This window comes from Egretta garzetta, unplaced genomic scaffold (assembly GCF_000687185.1).
Source record: "Egretta garzetta isolate BGI_Z169 unplaced genomic scaffold, ASM68718v1 scaffold279, whole genome shotgun sequence".
Lineage (NCBI taxonomy): Eukaryota > Metazoa > Chordata > Aves > Pelecaniformes > Ardeidae > Egretta > Egretta garzetta.
Window position 1 is genome coordinate 303,857 of NW_009260844.1, and position 21,124 is coordinate 324,980.

Consider the following 21,124-nt stretch of genomic DNA (forward strand, 5'->3'; position numbering starts at 1 on the left):
GGGACAGAAGGATTCCACACCATTGACATACCCTGCCAATGTGGCATAACCTACCCTGGTGCTGCTGTGGGTTTGACTTTGCCTGATCCAGACTGGTAGAGCCTGCACCAGATTCTGCTCTTGAGGCACCGAGCATATCTCCTTATGGCCATTAAGACGGAAGGAGAATAAAATCAAAGGGAACCAGGAAAAGCCTCCACACTCATTATGAAAACAAAACTGTGCTAGGAAACACGATGCGTATTTCTTTTAATCAAAAGCAGGAAGACATTTGGAGCACTTGGGGCCATCGATTGCCCTCCGGCCCATGGCGGAAGTCCCCGCTGATGTCAATGGGAGCTCCGCACGCGAATAGCGGGGGCACAGAGACGCCTTGGTGTACCATTGCAGGGAGGGTACCAAGACAGGCTGCGGCTGAGCTTTAAAGCCTACCGAAAGCAGGGCGTTCAGTTGACTTTTACAGAGCCCTTCATTGACTTCTCCAGGCGCGAACGTGCATTTCCATTCAAGAAGAATAAAAAGCCAAGCATGGTGTTTTGTGCTCGTTTCCTGTCCCTGCCTTCGGACGGGCAGGAATCCTGTGAGGTCTGAGCCACACAGCCCCCACTGCCTCGATATTGGCATCAGTCAGTGGTGACACTGTGTCTGCAGACAGCACCGGTAGTCCCCAGAACAGCTCTTCCTCACACTTGTAATGATCTGGAGATTATGGTACAGGAAACTACTTTGCAAAGCTTGCTGGTTTTGGGCAGGAGCTCTTAATTTTGTGACAAAGATGAACGAGTCTTTGGAGAGTAGTAAATCTGTTTGTCTGGTGATGTTAAGGGGCAGGTGACCTCTTCTGTGGCTGCAGCCCCTGAAAAACAAAAAAGGTTCTTTTCGCCATGCTACAAACAGGTTCATTCTTGGTCTTTCCTTGAATCATACTGCAGAGGAAACGTCAGCCTAACAAGTCCTTAGGGTATTTTTTATTACATATGCATCCTCTATTACTCATAAGTTCCTTCTGCGATCTCGGTGGATATTTAACACCTATTATTAAATAAAGCATTGTGGCAGGCTTTAATTTCAGAAAGATTGTGTAACGGTTTCATTAAACCTCTTTAGGAAAACTTTTTCCATATCCTAGTGTACCTTTGAAATACTGTACCTTAGGATTCTCCCCAGTATAAACTTGAGTGTAATTTGCTTCTCTTCCTGTTTGATGTCTCAAACAAAAATACTATTGCGTATAATAAGAAAAGAAGATCCTAAGGGCAGAACAGTTTTATGACACTGGAAATGCTAGACCGTACTTTTGCAAGAGAAGTAAAAGTAATGCATTTGAAGAACTACTTGAGTGAACATAGGTCAACATGCAGAAGTCTGTGACCAGAACACTTCAGTAAAGTATTGCAATTTAAGGTTTTATAAAGGGTCAGTTATTGCTAGCTTTACTCATTTCTTTTCCAAGAAAGATTTCCGTTGTTATTTCTAAGATTTTTGACTGAGTGAAAGTAATAGGATTTGCCTGAAAAAACATTGGAGCTGTAGATAAGCACGGAATTAAGATCTGAATGTTCCACTTTTTTTAAGAGTTAAAAGCCAAACCTTACGTGAATTTTGAGGGTAGTCTGTTTGCACTGGGAGTCAAACCGAACCTTCAGAGCTGAACACCTGCAAAGAAGATTTGGAGCCAGAGCCCATGGCTTGAGCCCCTCTTTGTTAAGTGGCCCAAACAATAGCAGCAGCAATGTTCCCTGTTCCCAGCGCAAGCTATTTATGACAATGCCCTTTGTTAAAGAGATTGTGCAAGGGACAGTAAATTACTCTGCCAAGCTTTAGTTATTGAGTCGAAGGGAATGAATGTTTTCCTGGCATTTTCATTTACCTTGTCACTTACAAAAGAGACATATAGGTATTGTGATGGTCGGAAGGAGAAGAATAATTAACTCTCGCTAGTCCGTGTTCTCAGGGTTGAAAACATGGCTGGATAATCACAGTAGATTCTTTCTCCTGGGGAAGCCAATGTAAGTTTTTTTTCCACCAATTTCCTTGCAGAGAGCAGGAACATGTCCTGTTTAAGGATTTCCTGATAAGTGAATTTCAGTCACTTCCCATCAAATTATTTCTCCTGGTGATAATAAAATAGAAATGCCCTGAAATAAGAAACACATCTCTCAGCAGTAGAGATGATGCTGTAATGGGAAAAATGTACTTTATCTCTCCTGGATTTTGAAGGAGATACCAAAGTACTGCTGTTGATATTAATATATTTTTAAATATTCAGTAATATTTTACTAAAACTGTTCAGATAAAAGCAAACAGAAGAGTGATTTGAGGACTTTGTCTAGGTTTTATTATGGACAGGCATAGTCAGTTCTTTCAAGACTGTATAGGCCATTACAGTTCCGTGCAACTGTCATAAGAATTCAGATATTAATCTTTTTTTTTCTTCTCTTGCAGATACAGGCAATCCATTTGTAGAGATGCACAGTGATATACCCAAAATTATTCACATGACTGTGGGAAGAGAAATGATCATTCCATGCAGAGTCACAGCACCAAACATTGCTGTTACTTTAAAAAAGGTACCTCAATCCAGGCACGCTCTGAAGGTGTTATTGTGGATGATGCTTTTGTTTGTTTACAACTATTGTAATGCTTCTGAAATATTTCAGCGGTATTTGAAGTATTTCTTAGACAAGGTTTCTGGGTGTCAGTGTGTTTAGAAATATTTCAACCCTGGAGGCTTCATCTCATATCTCACAGAAAGGCTTACACTGGATGGGAGTTTTCTGAAGAAACTTAAACTTTTCATACCGTTCTATTGAATTTTCACTGACAAGGGTTTCTTAAGCCCAGGAAGGAATTTCTTGGTAGGAGAAGAGATTTCCTCCCACCTCTTCCCCTGCCTTCCACCTCTCCTTTCCTTTTCTGTCCTCCGGAACAGCTGGTAAGTGCAGTCCCTGGAGACTTGCTGGGGCTGTAGAAGGATCTCTGCAAGCCTTTGCCCTACCTCACTCCCACCAGTGCCTTTGCTGCTTCCTTTTCCACACGAGTGCACTTATCATCAGACAGGGGATGGCTTCTCTTTGCAGGGAAATTCTTGCAGAGTTTGAGATGGTGGGGACAGCTTTAGAAAATCTAGATGTTTTTCATGTTTTGGGGAAACCATTTCTTTCCTAAGTTCCTTGAGAGTTACCTGGACAGCTAACTGACTGTAACAGGCATAACTATAGGCCTGTAGTAAAGTGCTTGGTATCAAGACAAAGAACGGTTCTTCTCTTTTTTAAAGTTCCTTTGTTTGGCTTAAAAATTAGGTGGAGGTGCCAGTGGTGTTTTGATTCTAAATAAAGCAAGTTCTGTACATAGTGGCATAAACATTCATTATTGTTACAAGGAAAATAAATTTGGCTTTTTATAGAATAACATGCAAGTGCCAAACAATGCCACCATAAGATGCTTATCTAGGTCAATACAAGTCTTTGATTCCTCTTTGACTGCAGAGTTTTACACCAGCCACAGATTTGATCCTGTGTTTTAATTTGACCTAGAGGTTTACAAATTCCATCCAGCGCTGCTTTGTTAATGTAGATACTAACTTTTCCTCTTGTTTTCCACCTGTTAAACCAAATAAAAGAATGCACATGGTTCTCCTGCAAGAAGCGCACCAGGGGTGGATGATGCGCAAGATTCCGTGGCTATAGAATCAAAAGGCTTGGCTTTTCATAGGGTGGATGTTGTAAAGTGGGAACTTACTTGGGCACTGTATTGTCACATCTGAAATCTCAGCTTACTAATCCTAACTGAGAAAATTCCTGACAGGTTTCTCTCTTAATAAACAATATAAAAATGTTCTTTTTATCCTTATTTGGAGAAGGTTGATATATATATACTCTCTTTTTTTCATATGAACTTGCTTTAGCTAGGGGTTGTGGTGTAAGATGCATCCTTACACCATCAAAACCAGATGTAATACTCTGGGAAGGAGAAAGAGGAGATGGAGCCAAGTCTTGAAAGAAAGGATTGGTTGCTTACATGTTTTGCATTCCAGGAAAAATAAACGCGTTCCCTAATTGATCCCAGAATTTCCTGAAGTATGTAAGCTACAATACATTACATCATATCTTTCTTTATTTATCATCTGTGACACCCATGTATGAAGATTCCAGCAAGTTTTTGCTCACATAGCAATTAAGAGATGTGTTAAATGCATTTCACAGCTGCAGGCAAACTACTTCTGGAGAGCTGGCAAAAGCTATTCTGTGTTTTGCATTTAGCAATAAAGGAAGAAGTCAGTGTCCCCATAATGCAATCCTCTGGAGCTGGAAAGAAAATCCCAACATCAGTCATTACATTCTTCATTCTATATTGCCAGGAAGTTAAAACATGGGATATTTTTTTATAATCTCTTCCTTCTGAAAGGACCCGTTGGGACAGTTGTGTGAGCACTACCTCCAGCATTTTGTTCCTGTGCAATGCTAATTCTTAGTTTTAGTGGACCAACGTGGGGAAGGTTTATTGTCCATCTTCAATACTACAAATGATGGGTTTTTTTACTAAAACTGCATCTTTACCTTAGCCAACCTTTTGAGATACCATGTTGCTCTAACTTCCAGGTTGTACAAATTGTATTCTATTGCATGACGATCATATACAACATAAGAGGAGTCTTAAAAATCAAGAACCTAATAAAACAGGGATTGCAAAATGGGGATGGAGCTTTTCATTCCTAGTTCAAATCCAGCCTTTGAGTCCTGTTATAACCTATATCTGCAACAGCTGATGGCCCTTTGTCATCTTCAGCATATGAAGACCTGTGGAATCAATTGACAGTTTTGACCTAATGCTTAATAGACAGATATCCAGAGCCTCTAAACCATCATTCCTATCAGTATGATTCTGGCAGCCTCATTCAAGATCCCTAAAATAAGATAAACCTTATTGCAACTAAGGTATGCCCTTCTCTTGCCTCTTCATTTGCTCTCCTCTTGCTAAACAGAGAAAGCATCACCTTTTGGTACAATGGTTTGATCCCTCTGTTTACTATCCTTTTGGATTCTCTGTCATAAAGTCAGCAATGACATTCACAGGAATAGAGGTAAACAAGCTTCAGCATAAGGAATAAAAGAGGAAAAAAACCCCAAGAATGTTGTCACACACCTGGAGAGTCTGAATTCTTCATAATGCCACCTCATCCTTCCCAAATTGATGGAAGGGGAAACATGAAAGAGAAGGCAAGCATTCAAAACTCTAATGTACATTTTTACTATACTTTCATCTGGCTCTTTCCAATACAATCTGTCTTTGTAGATGTGGGGAACCACAGCTTGACTATATACTCTTGACCATATGTATATGGTCAGCTAACCATGTGGCAGTACTGTGTTAATGTCACCGGGTACCAAAAAGGTTCAGTGGCTGCTGCTGAGCAAAGAAGGAGGCACAGCCTACACCAAAGGAAACTGAAGTCTAGTCTGAAACAAAGTACAAAGCAAGTAAAAGGCCAAGACTGCACTGGGAGCCACGGTGATGTGGTTCATGCGCATAAGTATGTAGACAGTAAATTCCATGTTTACTGCAGCAGTCACAATGAATTGATTCTTTGAATGCCTCTGACTATCTGCTGGTACCCATCTGTAAGCTATTATTTTAGCTGGATTTATCCTCTACCGCTTCAGTGGAAATCTCACTGTTCCAGCATTGTGCTTCTTCACGGGTTTTCTACTTCTCTCTGTGATGACCAAATGTCCACGTTTTTTGTCAAGGCCCTGAACTACATTGGCCCTGCTCTGCGTGGGGGATGAACCATGTGACCTCTAGAGGTCACTTCCAGGCTAAATTATTGTGTGATTCTATGATCCTGTGTGATTCTAGGATCCTCTGTCCTGTACTATCTGTGCAGTGATTATCATGGTGATGATGCTGTGTCTCTAGGTGGTGGCCTGGATGCTGGTTTAGGGCAGAGCAAAGCAACTGTGCTGCTTTGAGAGTGGGAAACAGGTCTTCTGAACCAGTGGGGTTGGCAGAGGAGAGCTGGGTAAGAAACTGAAGCAAATAAGCTGAGAGGGTAGAGCTGTGAAGGGCCATGAGGGCAAGCACCCAGCCACCACCCTTTGTCTCTTCTGAGACAAAATCCTGGTATTTCCACCCTCTGAAAGGGACTTGTTGCAGTATCTCGTTTCCCCAACTTAGCCAGAGACCACCTGTGTCACAGTGGTCTTTGGCTAGTCATAGACTTCAGTTTTCTAAAGTATTCTGTACAGTAAATTAAAAATGTCAATTTATGCTTTTGTGTGTGAGTGTGTGCAACTTTTTAGTCTCAAAGGTGCAAAAAACTACACAAAAAGATGTAGCCCTAGCTGGTTTTGAGGGATGTCAGATGAGTAACCTGTGCAGGCAAAGATTTGCCTCTGGGACAGGTGAGCGTGACGGATTTACAGACAACTGACAACATTCAGCGTGGCCAAAGAGGATCGTATTTGTCAGCACTTTATTTCCAAGACCCAGACACTTCCTGGGTATTTTTGTTACTTTTGCATTCCTAGAGTAAGGCTAATGCAAATTCAGTAATCCTCCAATGAATTAATGTAAAGAGAATGCATTCCCTGGGAAATATCAGCCTAGGGAGGCTCTGAAGCTCTGACTTGACTCCTTCTTCACAGCATATATGAAAACCTACAGAGGAATACTCTCAGAAATAGTTTGGTTTCCACCAAAGCAGCAAGAGGATAAATCCAGTTGAAGCCCTTGAAAGCATAACTATGAACTAGTTAAACGAAATCTTGAATATTTGTTTTATTTAGAACAGGAATGGCAACAGAGCTCTTAGGGTCCAAGATATTGTTGAATGGTAGCCAACAGGCTATAATGTAATGGGCTTTACATGTGTGTGTGTGTGTGTAACACACACTTCCCTGTGATTTGCATGCTTATTACAGCGTCTTATCAGCTGTTGTAAAGATAAGCAATTCTACCACAGCATTTTGTGCTCTGTAATTATTGTTCATTTGATTCGTTGTGTGTTTCTGTTGGAGGAAATGGCCTGAGATGAGTGGAGGTAATCTCAAGGGCAGCTTTTGGTGAGCGCTGAGCAGGCAGCATCGAGGGTGCTGTGTTTTGGAGAGTCGCTGTACCACACAGGAAGGTGTCGGGCAGCCATGCTTCCCCCAGCCTCTGGCAGCCTTCTGTGCTGACTTTGGCTATAGGAAGGAGAGGGGTGGCCAGCATACAAGTCCTCGGCTCAAGTAAAGGGGAAGAAAGAGATGAAGGAAGCTTAGCAAGACTGGATGCACAGCGAGAGGTGATGGGCTTCAAGGTGCTTAGTTGATCCAGAGGTCTTTGCTTAGAGCATTAATTCACACAAATTCTGCTCTGTGCCATCTTTAAACGTATGTAATTTTTACCATAAAATCAGGCTTTATAAAAGTAGAGTCACATCTAGGCTTTGTACTTAGGCTGATCTCTGTGTTATCCAAGTGGTGTCATTTATTCTATCGATAAGGCATAACAAACAAGCATGATGTGAAAACAAGAGGTCTTGTCTGAGCTTCAATGCCTATGTCATGCTTCGACTTTTCAGGGTTTTCTTGATACCTTATTAAAATGGGGCTTAAAACTCAAAGGATCCTAATGTAAAATATAATTTGTACTGCTGACAAAGTGAACACTTGATCCCACATGGCAATATTTTAGTCTGTATTAGATTTCAAGTCTTGAGTTTAAAAACACCTGATGACTTTAAACTAATTACTTGTTAGGTCCTCAACTTCTGAGGGACTTAGAAATGCCAAATTTTAAAATGTGCTGAATACTTTTTCTGTGGAAACGTAATTTATTTAGTGTTCCAAGGTGACCTTTCAAAATCTGTAGTCAATATGACTTTCCTCATGCAGTATGATCAGTAGTTCTCAATAAAAGTGCCCAAGGAAGCTTTGTGGCTTTAAAATTTGCACTCCATGTTGTATGTAACCACTTAGATGCATGACTCGGTGACCTGTCAGCTTTAGAACAGCCATTCATGTCCTTAACCTTTTTTTTAAACAGTCCAGTCTTTTAGATGACATAAAAGTGAGAAGCATCAGATTGAATCCTGGCAGGGATTTGTTAAAGCCACAAAATGACAGCAAATTATGTCCATTTGTCACCTCCATTGAAAAATGTGTATTTGTGTCTCAGTGGTGAAACCAGGATACATAATTGTAAAGGTTTGCTCAGATGAGCACTTTAGCTGCCAACCAGGAACCAACAGAATAGCAGCCCAAGTGCTGAGGCTAATGATAGTGTCAATCTATTGTGTCATAAATTACATCCTGTTATAAATAATGAAATCTTGGAAACAAATAAAACACTCACATTCTTCACCCAGATTTTTCCTCTATTTTGTGATGAAAATGTGACTTGGAAAATCTGCATAATTAAATGTCATCCTTTCTACTTTGATTGGCATTTTTAGGGTGGGTTTTTCCCATTCCTTTTTATTAGGCTGCTTTGATTACAGAGTGGCATGAGGGTGAGTTGTTGCTATGATGCGTTTTTGACACTTCCAGATTCCACAAGAAACCCTAATTCCTGATGGCAGGACAATAATCTGGGACAGCATGAAAGGCTTCAGAATACCTAAGGCAACCTACAAATTCATAGGGCTCCTGAGCTGCGAGACAACCATCGGTGGACACAAGTATAGCACAAAGTACTTAACACACCGAGAAAGTAAGTAGCGTTCTCCACTCCCCATCCTTCAGAAAGCGCTCTGCCCTGGTGACATTACTCACTTTTCTTTCTCCTCGTTGCGTGCAGCCAACACAATTTTTGATGTTCAGTTAAGCACTCCACGTCTTGTCAAGTTGCTGAAAGGAGACAGCCTGGCAATTAACTGCACTGTCACCGCAGCCTGGAACACCAGAGTGCAGATGACGTGGACTTATCCTGGAGAGGTGAGTGCTGTGGTCAAAACAAAGAATCCAGGGGTTTCGCATAGACGATTCTGCGTCAAGCATCCCAGGAAGAATTTTGCCTCGAAATGCTTGCCGTGGTTCGCATTCCATCAGTGTGACCCTTGCTGACATGTCTTTAAAGTCTGGTGGTTAATTGAATAAGTAAACATGTTTACACAATGTACTCTGGTTATATTGCATAATTGTGAGTGAACGCTGGAGTTGTTTCATCCCAGCTTCTTGTCAACCTGGAGAAATGGTAGAAATTTATCACCCAGTCCCAGGCAGGGACTCTCTCTTGTGACACAAAAGCTTTCAGTGAGGCTGCCTTTCTCAACGCATTCATTGCAAAGACTGGCAGACAGTCAGGCACCCGACTCGAGCATGTTTAGAAAAGATATTTTGATTTAGCTAGCCAAAATCTCATTTGTTAAGTGTCACATGAACAATCCTCTTGTTTTGACAGCTACAGGAATGATCTTGAATGTGCTTCTCCTCCCCCCACATTGGGAGCATCCTCATAAATATTTGTCGCTTACAGAACAACTGCCAGGGAGTCCGTGTAAAGCTGATAAGAAATTTGACATTAGTTTAAGGTTTACAACTCCCGTTCCTTTCATGCCAGTTTGATTTATGCTGGTGATTCAAGTCAAGATCATTTATTATGTCACTCATTGTGCCTAATCACAAGCTAAAATTATGATTACATTATATAGGGAAGATTAATGCAATCATTTCTTGCATGCTGTAGCCATTTTCCCTGGCGTTTTTTCGTCTCAGAAATAAACAACTTAGCAACAAGAAGTGCTCCAAATATATTATATTGCTCCTTGCTGCCTTACCAAGCCTTAGCTGGCCACCGCACTTGTGAAATTTGCTTTGTTTTTATTTGGATGGTAACTGAAGGGTGCTCAGTGTTTATAAGACACCAATGATGTCCTGGGTTAAATAAACTCTGAGGCCAAAGGCTGAGGGGGAGTTTCAGGAAATAACTCCTCAGATTCACATTATCTTAAGTTCCACCCTGTTACTATCTTGCCAAATCTATTCCCTTTTCCATCTATAGCATTTCCAGAATTCTCCCCTTCTTGTGTTAATGTCCACTTCTTCTATATGTCTGCTGCCCATGGACACTGAATCCAGTCACCAAACTATGTGCCAGTGACTCCGGGGATTTTCAAGAGCAATGCTGGACAAGGTGCAGTGGGGAGCTGGACGTGTTGATATAGCAAGCCATACCGAAGGGATTTATCTTCATCTGGAAAGAACTAGTTTGGATGCTGTTAGAACTTTGGTGAAGACGGGAATGAATTGCCATATAATATTACTTCTAATTTTTATTGTTGACCCTCTGGAAATGTTAGGCATCTTTTGCGTGTCTGTGCAGCACAGAGGGATCTGGATTTTTTTATTAAGGTGTGGTGGCAGTACAGTAAAATAAAAATTTTTTATTTTTGCTTTTACAGGCAAAGAAGAGAGGTTCTGTAACACAGCGCATTGACCAGAAGAATACAGAAGCCAATATTTTTTACAGTATCCTTGTTGTTGACAAAGTGCGTGATATTGATAAAGGCCAGTATACCTGCCACGTGAAGAGTGGGCCGTCAATCAAAGCTGTTAACACATCAGTCATTGTTTACGGTAAGAAATATTGCAGATTTGTAGAACACTGACTGCTCATATATTAAGTTCAGACATACGATAGCTTGATGCAAAGTGGAAGTGAATTTATAGCACATTCGTCATTGGCAGAAAAAGGAGGGAGACCAGAGAGAGTATGGGCCTTTTCTTCCATGACTGTTTTGTATTGTTAGCAGTAGACACGTTAATGTTCAGTTTGAGCGCTTTTGTCTGCTAAGTACTGTGACGACCCTGTCCTCAGTCAGTTTTGGCAGTTAAACTGTAGTTTTAAAAAATAAAAAAAGAAGTACAAGCTGAATTTAAACAGAATAATCCCACTTCCTCTTATACAGTGCTTGCTTATTGTTTCCTATGAAAAATGAAGAAGAAATAAACACACTAGCTCTACATGGAGCCGGTAGCTGCTAGAGCATTCAAAAACCTGAAACAAGCACAAGATTGCAACTCTTTAATGTGGTTTTACAGCTGGAGCCTTAAACAAGTTCCCTATCGTCTCCTTGGGCTTCCTGTGAGATATGGAAATTCCTTGTGTTGTTTCAAGCTTATGTGTGTTAGGACTCTTGTGCATTGGGGCTCTGTAAGAAGGTACTTTCTTTGCTTCATCCTGTTACAGTCAGGACTATCCAGGCTCTTTGGAGCATCATTGGTATTAATGACCAAGTGGTTGGTGGGTGTCCTCTACAACAGATGACTCATGATCAGAACATTGATTTGTTCTGTCTTTTCAGTGGTCTATCTTTTCTCTCTCATCTGGAAGTATGGACTAAGCACCAGATGACAGTATTCTTCGAGAGTATTTCAGTCCATTTTCTCTGTTTAAACTTTGGACTAAGTCACTAGGAACATCAGATGAATCATGATATCAACTTCTTATATTCCTGAACGGATAAGTCTGAAGCTATCAGAGACTGAGTTTTAGATTAAAATTAAAGTCAAAGAAGCTGGAAGTGTTGATGCTAGCCTGTAAACTCTTATTCACATAAGAAGTTCCATCTATGGGATACCCATATTGAAAGAGCCTGTGTGAATAAGTGTTTGCAGAATCAGGGTTGTATCTTTAAGTATAACCTGACTTATTTAATTAAACTACTGATTTGTTTTGTGCATGTTATTTTCAATGTACGTGGCAAGTGTGATTAATATTGCACTTGTTTAATAAATATCCAACATCCTTATGTCCATAGGTACTATCAAAAGGGTACTCAAACAATTTTTCATGTTTTGAAAGTTTTGTTTTTCTTAAGTGCATTTTTGGGGAAAAAAAAAAGATTTTTCAATATATCATATGAATATTCTGGTTTATTGCCTCTGGTTAAACCCATCAACTTGCCAGAGAGTTTGAAATATGGGGCAATACAACTGGAAAAGAATGAGTTCCAGCAGGTTGAGATTGTTCCAATGAAGCGATAAAGATTTGTTTGTTTGATGAAACAGCTGTTTACCGATACAGAATGTCTCTGCCTTTTCCTTTGCTGTTTCTCTGAAGGTCCCTTAAATCCACTCTGGCAGAATATTTTCTTTTGGAACATTTATTGATTCTTGGCCTTTAGGAGTGGTCATCTGCTCATCTAGTCCAGTTTCCCATGTACCGCAAACCACCTTATCTCTCTTGGGTTGAAACCAGTGCCTTTTTTTTTTCTTTTTTTTTTTTTTTTTTTTTTTTTTTGACTGAAGCACAATATGAATTTTGGCTAGATCAGATTAACGGCGTGGGAACTGTATCTCAGTTGCTTGTATATTCGTGGTATTTGTCTCTATATTTTTTTAGATCTTTAAGAGTTTAGGTTTTATTCTTGCTGTTGCCATGTGGGAACACCAAAATTATTAAAGATAATTTTTACTGTTCTCTTTAGTAGAACATCTGTTTTTGAAGGCTGAAAAATCAGTAATATAGGTGCATTTTTTTTCTTTTCTTTAAGATAAAATGTTCATTAATTTGAAACGGCGAAGAAAAACTGCGCTGGAGGCTGTAGCTGGAAGGAAATCCTATCGTTTGTCAATGAAAGTGAAGGCATTTCCCTCTCCAGAGGTTATATGGTAGGACAACAGTTACTTCCACATATGCACACTGGACCTCTTCTTAGATGAAAAATAATATCTTGGTAAAATATTCAGATAAGACCCCTTGAAATGGCAATAAACTGGAGACAATACAGTTGTGGAGTTTTATTGGAAGTTTTAGGGTTGTCCTGGCTTCTAACTGTTTATGAGAACATTATCTCCATTTTGCAAGTGCAAAAAAAGAGGTCTGGAAAGTTTAAAGCTCAGATCCTCAAATATGTTAGTTATGTCCCCTATTGAAATCAATGGATACTCTACATACAGCTAAGTATCTCTGCCCATCTTGACTGAAGTGTTGCATCCAATTTCACTCAGACCTAGGTATGAGACCTGAACTTGCTTTTCAGACAGTAGGAGAAAGAAAAGGCAGCTTTCATTAAAATAACTGAGTTGAGTCATACAGGCATGCACTATTAGAAAAGCAATGGAAGATATTTTTATGATATGGTGATGGGCAGGTTGTAGATCTACTTCAGTGACTGGAGCTTTCACTTTGGCTCTCGTATACTGTGCCAAGAAATCTTTTGAAGAGTTTTTTGTATTAACCCAAACCAGTTTTATATAAAACAATGTTATCTATTCATGATCTCAAGGGGTTTTTTTGTTTAAATCATTTTAAATACCAGTAGCTCCGGCTCAATTCATTGCACTTTAACAAAGGGTCTATGCCAAGACTGATTAAGAAAACAAACCATACATACATGAACAGTGAGAGTTCATGTTACTCACAGACAGAAATTACTTTTTCTCCAAACATTTTGTTTTGTTTTACAAAACCCTTACATTTCTAACTCCATATGGAAAATTAAGGGGTGAAAGTGAAGCTGATGCTAGCCATTTGTAGAGTATTTTCTGTTTCTTTAGTGTTGAGTACAGATCCAAAACTTCTGAAACACAGAAAAAAAATCCATGTAAACAAGAATTTTTATTTATCATATAGATCCAAAACTTCTGAAACACAGAAAAAAATCCATGTAAACAAGAATTTTTATTTATCACTGTGAGGTTGGTCAAACACTGGAACAAGTAGTCCAGAGAGGCTGTGGAGTCCATCCTTGGAGACGTTAAAAACCAGACTGAAAATGGTCTTGTGCAACCTGCTGACCATGTTTTGACCAGGGGGTTGGACTAGGTGATCTCCAGAGGCCCTTTCAGCCTATTCATGATTCTGTAAAATACAGATACAGTGAAATGCCTAAATCCATAGTCCTTAGATCCAATTTTTAGTGCTCCTCTAATAACTGTAAACACTTACTAAAACCTGTGAATGATTTTAATGGAGTCCATCACCATAGTGAGACTCTGTTGCACTCTTCTACTAACATCATGTCAACCTTCATATAACAACCTACCAAAATGTGCTTTAATTTAATAATAAATTAAAAATAACAAATTTAATAAATGCTGTATTTTAGACTTTGAAGAAAAATATTGTGCTTCTTCAGAAATCTGTGTGTGAGCAACAGTTAGTACTTTCTATGTGGATTTTCTGTTATCTTTAAAAACATGCGCTTGATAGCAGGATATCTGATTCTTAAGTGCTTATCTAATCTACTTACTCTTCCTCTTCCTAAAATCACAGCTGTGCTTAGGCTACTGTAATACTTTGTCCCAGGATGTATTCTGAGGTCATAAAGAAATGGTCAGTGCTGGGTGATGCAACCTTGATTTGTGTGAATGACTCTTAGCTAAAATGGTTGTCTTCTAGACTAAATGGTGGCACAAGCATGGAAAAATGGGATCTCCAGAGACAGAGTTGCATTTTCAGCAACTCTCAAATACTGTAGAACCCTGTCAGATCCTTAACAATTTTAATGTATAGAATGGTGTTCTCCAAAGTGCTTTATAAATAGCAGCAATCTTATTTGTAAGGGAAAGATAAACCTCTGGTAAACAGAATCTGAGACTGTAAATTCAATCCTCGCCCAAAGATTGAGAAATGTTGTGAAATGAAATAACGCAGCCTGTTTAAGCAACATTATTTTTCAAAATTTTAATTTCTGGAATTCTTTTAAACAGGTTAAAAGACGGGCTACCTGCTGCTGAAAAGTGTGCCCGGTACATGGTTAAAGACTATTCGTTAATCATCAAGGATGTTGCTGAGGAAGATGCTGGAAACTACACTATAATATTGAGCATACGGCAGTGGAACTTGTCTAAGAATCTTACAGTCACTCTTACAGTAAATGGTACGTTCACAGCATGTTCCCACGCTTCTCCTGAACTTGTAAATGCTAAATTTTCATTGAGCTGAGTTTTCATTGGTCTTGCACCGTTCCCAAGTCATTGTGGGTTTTCTTACTGACTTTCATGGACCCAAATCCAAGCCCCGTGTGCAGGGTGACAGACCCATCTTGGAATCAGAAGGCGGACACTGATTTTCATTAGAAGGGTTTCTGCCTTCCATGGTCACATACTTGTTCCTGATGACTTAAATGTGTTACTAACCACTCATCTGACTTGACTTAGGCCTGCTGTTTTTCTTTGTTCTTCTAGGGATTTTTCCTATTACTCACCCTGCAGGAATGTAGCATTTTCATTATCATGCAATACATTGGAAATGAGCTGGTTTAATTGCTTTTCAATTTTCACCCTTTACAGTGAAACCCCAGATATACGAAAATGCTGTGTCATCATTCCCTGATCCCAATTTGTATTTATTGAGCAGCAGACAAGTGCTGACATGCACTGTGTATGGTATTCCTCAGCCTAAAATTATGTGGATGTGGTATCCCTGTAGACAAAACCATTCTAAAACAAGGTAGGACAGCTTCCTTACTTCTATTTAGCATGTCTTCCCTTAATATTACCTTTAAATATTTGCTTTTTTACAAGAATAAAGCTTGCCATGACCATTGCTTAGCTAGTAGAGTTTGTATTTGTTTAATCAATGTATTTTTTAGTAAGCATGTAGGCACAGTGTGATTTTTTTTTATTTCCTGCATCATTATTTGAAAACGGAGGGCAGAGTTGTTATTTTGTATTGCTACTTAGGTTTATTTACAGTTCACCACTAGTCATGCATGCAATGTCCAGAGGCGATAGCTGCTTTCTAACTTTTGTGAGGGAAGCCTTGCACACAATGTTTTGCAAAGTTCACTGCTTTTGCGTGGAGGAAATTTCCATGCTTTCCTCCACGCACAGTGATTGCCCTGTGTGGCTCCTTCTGAAATTCAACAGAAATAATCTTAAATACTTTTTCTACTAGCAAGGGCAAATATCTGTTATGATACGTTGACTCAGATTCAGTTCAGCAAGCCAAACGTGCCCAGCGTTCTCCAGATGATATTTCAACAGGGTAAAATGGCACCATACGAGCTTACTTGATGCTGATGCAGCATTTAACTAATCTTCTTTTATAGTTAAGCTTTCTTTTGAACCCTGTTTCTTACGAATACAAGTTTGTGTGTTGACTCATTTATCCAAAGGTCTTCCTGAATCATGAAATCTGGCACAATCTTAATGATTAACACTCAACCTCCACAGTGGCATTAGCATTAAGCTAACATTGGAAGGTTCAAACATGCAAGGTATTTGGATGATAGCACAACGAAGGTGTTTAAAAACCTAACAAAAGTTTGGCAAGCAACATTTTCTAAGTTTCAGTTGGAGTTAATAATTTTACATGGGATTTAACTTCTTTAATGCTTTCATAGAATTGGGTTTTAGTGCCAATCCAGCCAAACATTTAAGCACGTGCTTAACTGCAGGGATATAAGACACTACATTCAATTAAACAGGACAAACATCTTATTTCAGATTAAGGGTGCTTGTAAGTAAGTGCTTTGTGATCAGTGAGAGAGTGATCAGCACTTCCTAGAAGCACAGATAGTTTTTTCCGATTATGCCTTGCTTTGAGATTATGCAAATGGTGGCTTTCTGTGCCCTTCCCACCAAGAGGTGGCACTAGCAATCTCTCCTTTTCCTGGAATAGGTATAACCTGACATTTTCCATTTCGAGGACAGGTAAGGGCTGCATTTCCTCTATCCATAATGTTAACCTCGAAGGACAAGTTGTAAAATTCTGAGTATTAATTTGTTTTTGCTTATAGGTGCAAGGTGTAAGAGAAATCATGACATCTTTTAAGTAGAGAAACCCTGTGGAAAGCATGTGTGAAAATTTTCGGTCTTCTAGTTTTTTTCAAGTGCTTATACATCTATGCATGCTCTGGATTGAAATCATGGCGTGGCACTGATAAAGCAGTTGGTTCTTGTTTGGGAGTTGGGGCAGTGCTCGTCCATTGTCAAGTATTTCCTTCTGTTAACAAGCACAGTTCTGCACTGCAGCCCAGGAGAGTGTGTCATCAGAAAGAGAAATTAATATCCGCAGGCAGGTGTTTATTAATGTGCTAAACTGTAGACTCAATTAAATGCTAATTAGAAGTGTGTTTGAGCAGGTGATCAAAGGAGAAATGCAACAATTTGAATCAGCTATTGGCTCTGTTACAAGGTTGTTTCCAGACTTGCTTCCAAATTGCCTTCATAATTGTTCTGTGACAATTCTCTTTAACCCCCTCCCCTTCCTTCTCCCTTAAATGCTCATTGAAGACGTAGTCTGGAGAACACCGTTTTTAATGCTTTTCCTAAAAGGAGTAGGATGACTCCCTCTGAATAATACGGTGACAATTAACTATCGCAGAAGGGCAGAAATACCTGAATAATTACACTTTGCCTCCTACCCCACGAAGGGAGCAGAGTGGACTACCTCTGCAGCTGGCACACCTTGCTCAGGCTGATGTCTGTGCCAGTTCAGGTCTTCTCCCTGAAGAACCAGTGAACCCTTTAATCCCACCCATTTCACTATACTTTACTCTTTGTGTGAGGATAGGTTTGCCTAAACAACAGATTTAAGGTGTGTGTACCTTGTGTTGCAGATAAAAAAAATGTATCTTATTCTGCCATTACAGCATTTCTTTGGATTTACCTGCCCAGTGTTAGGTTTCCAAGGCTAAAATATTATTCTGTTTGTGCTCAAGTAGTGCCTGTTTCTGTGCACGGAGGTACCTTGTACCTTAAGTTGATAAACCCCCACAGGTTACCGTTGTTCAGTGTATGGCAGTAGAGATTCTCATCAAGGTTCTGAGTCCCATGCCCCAGGACGGACCATACACTCCAAGTAAAAAGATGCTATTGCTGCGAAGACCTTGCAGAGCACAGATCTGCTTGCTTCAAGGTTTATGTATGTGCTTAACTTTACATCACTTGGGTACTATTGCTGCAAGCTGGGGAATGACGCATAGTGCATAAATTAAATGGTTTTATTTTTGAAGGACTGTTGCCTATGGGCTCCTTAACAGAAACCATTAGGTTATCTGGCTGCTTCTTTCAATTTCTGTTCCAGAAAGTATTTCTCTTTCACAAATCTAAAAATACCTCCATGGATTCCTTGCTTTTAAATAAAATGCAGATATATTTTAATGCTTTGTGATTAATACAATCAACTTGCATAACTCTCCTCTCTACATCATTCAGGCCAGTAACAGGACACCAGCCAAATTAAACCGTTTGCGTAGTTTCCTGGTAGCAAATTAAAAAAACCCAACAAACTAACTGTAAAATTGTTCAACAAATTTGACTTTTTAGAACGTGGAGAGATCAATGTCATTCAAATTCCTTGTTCTTTATTTTCTGTTACAATTACTTGGCTTAAACTAACTCTATTGCCATTAAATAACCTTTTGTTAGCTAGCTAGCTAACTAGATGGGTACGTGGATTCTCTTCCAATGTTCACCCCAGCAAGGAAACATACAGGAGTCAAGAAAAACTTTCTGGGGCAAAAAGCGATGTTTTGGGTTCTTTTAAAGCTTATGTAGAGCTAGTAAATTCAGAGATGGCAGGCAAAAGATAGTAGAAGATTCAGTGAGAGTTAAAATAAAATGCAATTAAAAAATTAAAGATTAGTCTTTCTTCAGTGACTGAGAAACTTCTTTTCCAGTGCTATCTTGCTCCAGCTTACTCTGCTGCTCTGTAGCAGGCACATACATTCCCAGGCTGGGCAGCCCTCAGTTGCTCAGTGGACGTAGCCGAAGGCAGCCTGTGGGACACTTGAGCCTCCTTGGCCTCTTTTTACCACCCAGGAGTTGCTCTTTCTGGCCTCGTTTTTGCTCAGGTTGGGTTGTCAGCAGAAGGGCAGCCAGCAGTGGGGCTTGCCAAGGGCCTCTGGAGCCAGGCAGGCTGGGCTCCACCGAAAACTCATCAGCTCTGAGGCTGCAGAATGAGCGTCTGCACACCAGGAACGTGCTTGATGTTAATGATTCTTGACCTGAATCTCTTCAGCAGATTTGTGTTTATCTTAAACTGGTCTGGCAGACATTGCCAAGAAAGGCATGTGGGATGCTGATACTGCTCAGTGGAAGCACTGGTTTCTTCAGCAGTTGTGCAGTGTCATTTGGGGGCAGTTATTCTCTCTCAGGACATTTCCATGGGGGCAGTTCAAGAGAGATCTTCGTTGTGCTCTGCCCAAGGTTTGACCAATTGGCCTTTCAGAAACTGCAAACAGATGCAACACTGAAATTTTACCTTGGGTGTTCCAACTCACCCACCACCTTGCTGCCCCCCTCTCTCCTTGAGCTATCAGTTTTGTTTAGCCTCAACCCAAATATCAGATTATTATTTTATAACCCTGCCGTCACATCAGTCTGCGTTTTTTTGGCTTTGGGATTTTGTGTGTGTGTTTGTGTGCATGAGGTAAAGAGAAACATGAGAGTATTGTGGAGATGCGTACAAAACCAAAGTAATTGGAAAAACTTGTACCTGATTCTCTGCCCCCTTGACAGTAGTGTCAGGATATGAACTCTTCATGGTGGTAAAACCACCTGAATGGTGGGATTGGGAATGGAGGAGCTGAATGCTGAAGCTGAGGACAGAAATGGGCAGCAGGGACCAAAGGATGTGCAGCAATGCCTAAGCTGGTACTGCTGCCAGAGAGCCAATCTCGGGAAACCATGGCATTTGTAATGCTCCGATGTGGTTCTATGCTCCTCAGTGGAATCACTACTGGTGTTAGCACAGAGCGATGGGATGGGAATATTACCTCCCTTCAAGGCTTGTCTTTATTGTGAAGGTAGGGTCATGGGAACGATTTTCTACAGAAATAGCTCTCCAGCACTGCACAGGGAGGAAGAGGAGCGTGTCGTGGAACTCGGCAAGGCAAAAACTAGAGGTTTTCCTTGAAACTTCCACAGAGGTATCGAAAGCCTGAAACTACAGTAATGAAAGTGCATGGCCAGACTCCCGCCAGCTTCAATGAAAGAGGAGGCAGGCCATGTGTGCAGAGCAGTCTAATTGCATTTCTGCATTGTTTATGTCGCTGTATTAATAAAGGATTCAAAGACAGAATCATTAGGATGCGCTCAGATAGATTATCCGGGGAAACCAGATTTGGAACATCAGTGAGGTATGTAAAATGAACAAGTAAAGAACAAATGTTAATTGTACTTAATTAGAAATGTAGTGAACCACCCAAATTTAATTGTTGGATGTCTGCAAACATTGATGCCCATTAGTTTGTCCACAGTGACTGTTTTTGTTCCCCATGCCACCTTCTATTTTCGGGAAGGGGAAGTCTGAGTCCTTAGAGCTGGTAAAAGTAGGTCAGATGCCATTAATAAACAGGTAGTTCAAAAATGCCTTTGTTTAATTTGACATGTGGCCAGATCCTCAGCTCTAAATTCACACTGGCTGAGGATCTGGCTGGTGGCCTTTGTACCTTCCACTCTCTATTACGAGAAAATCCTCTTACAATGAGGCGTAGAAATGTAAAGGTACTTAAAATGGGTACATGAAAAAATATGCTATCTATTCCCTTATTTTGCTATGGTTGGGGAAATAGATTAGCTCAGACAAAAATCAGACCCTGTGTTCTTCACGTATCGTTCAAAAAATGCAGAGGAACAGACATGAGTGTCCATTGCAGCAGCGTGGACTTACACAGAATTTTGACGCCAAAAGAAAGAAAGAATTGAAATAGCATCTGATTGGCTTCAGCCTGAACAAACAATGTGCTGAAGCATCTCATTCTGTACTTCCACCGAGAGACAAAAGCCAGTCCTCTGAAAACAGCTGGTAGGACTGTATCCTTGTCCTCAGTCAGTATTACGGAAATTTTGTGGTATGTTTTAATATTTAACTTACAAAACGCCATATGAATCAGACCTGGCACATACATACGGTTAAATAAGCTTGACAAATACATGCTATACACTGAGTACAGTTTGCCCCACTCTGTCCTCAGAGTAACACAGTGAACGCACTAACGAATTTATTCTGCAAGCTGTAAATGGTTTCACTATGGCTCTTAGCTGGACCAGAAGCTTAAGCTTTCAAATTTCAGTACCGCTTGTTTTCAAATCACTTTAAATGAAAGTTTTCCAAGTCTATTTCCAGAATGTTTTAAACTGAAATGCCCAAGTAATTTTTTTAATTGGTCATTGATCAAACCTAAAACCTAAGGACTACAGTAACACCCTGTAACACACTACAGGAACACCTCCTCATGGTCAGG

At 40.1% G+C, this 21,124-nt stretch overlaps 1 protein-coding gene across 1 annotated transcript in view; it reads left to right on the forward strand.

The window, feature by feature from the left end:
- The window catches only part of FLT1 (fms related receptor tyrosine kinase 1), a 111,757-nt gene that overhangs the window by 23,088 nt on the left and 67,545 nt on the right, over positions 1-21,124 (forward strand). Inside the window, exons 4-10 of the mRNA XM_009647123.2 lie at positions 2,446-2,570; positions 8,532-8,694; positions 8,782-8,918; positions 10,385-10,559; positions 12,479-12,596; positions 14,640-14,809; positions 15,222-15,381. Of these exons, the coding sequence (XP_009645418.2) occupies positions 2,446-2,570; positions 8,532-8,694; positions 8,782-8,918; positions 10,385-10,559; positions 12,479-12,596; positions 14,640-14,809; positions 15,222-15,381 (1,048 nt within the window). The remainder of the gene's footprint in view (positions 1-2,445; positions 2,571-8,531; positions 8,695-8,781; positions 8,919-10,384; positions 10,560-12,478; positions 12,597-14,639; positions 14,810-15,221; positions 15,382-21,124) is intronic.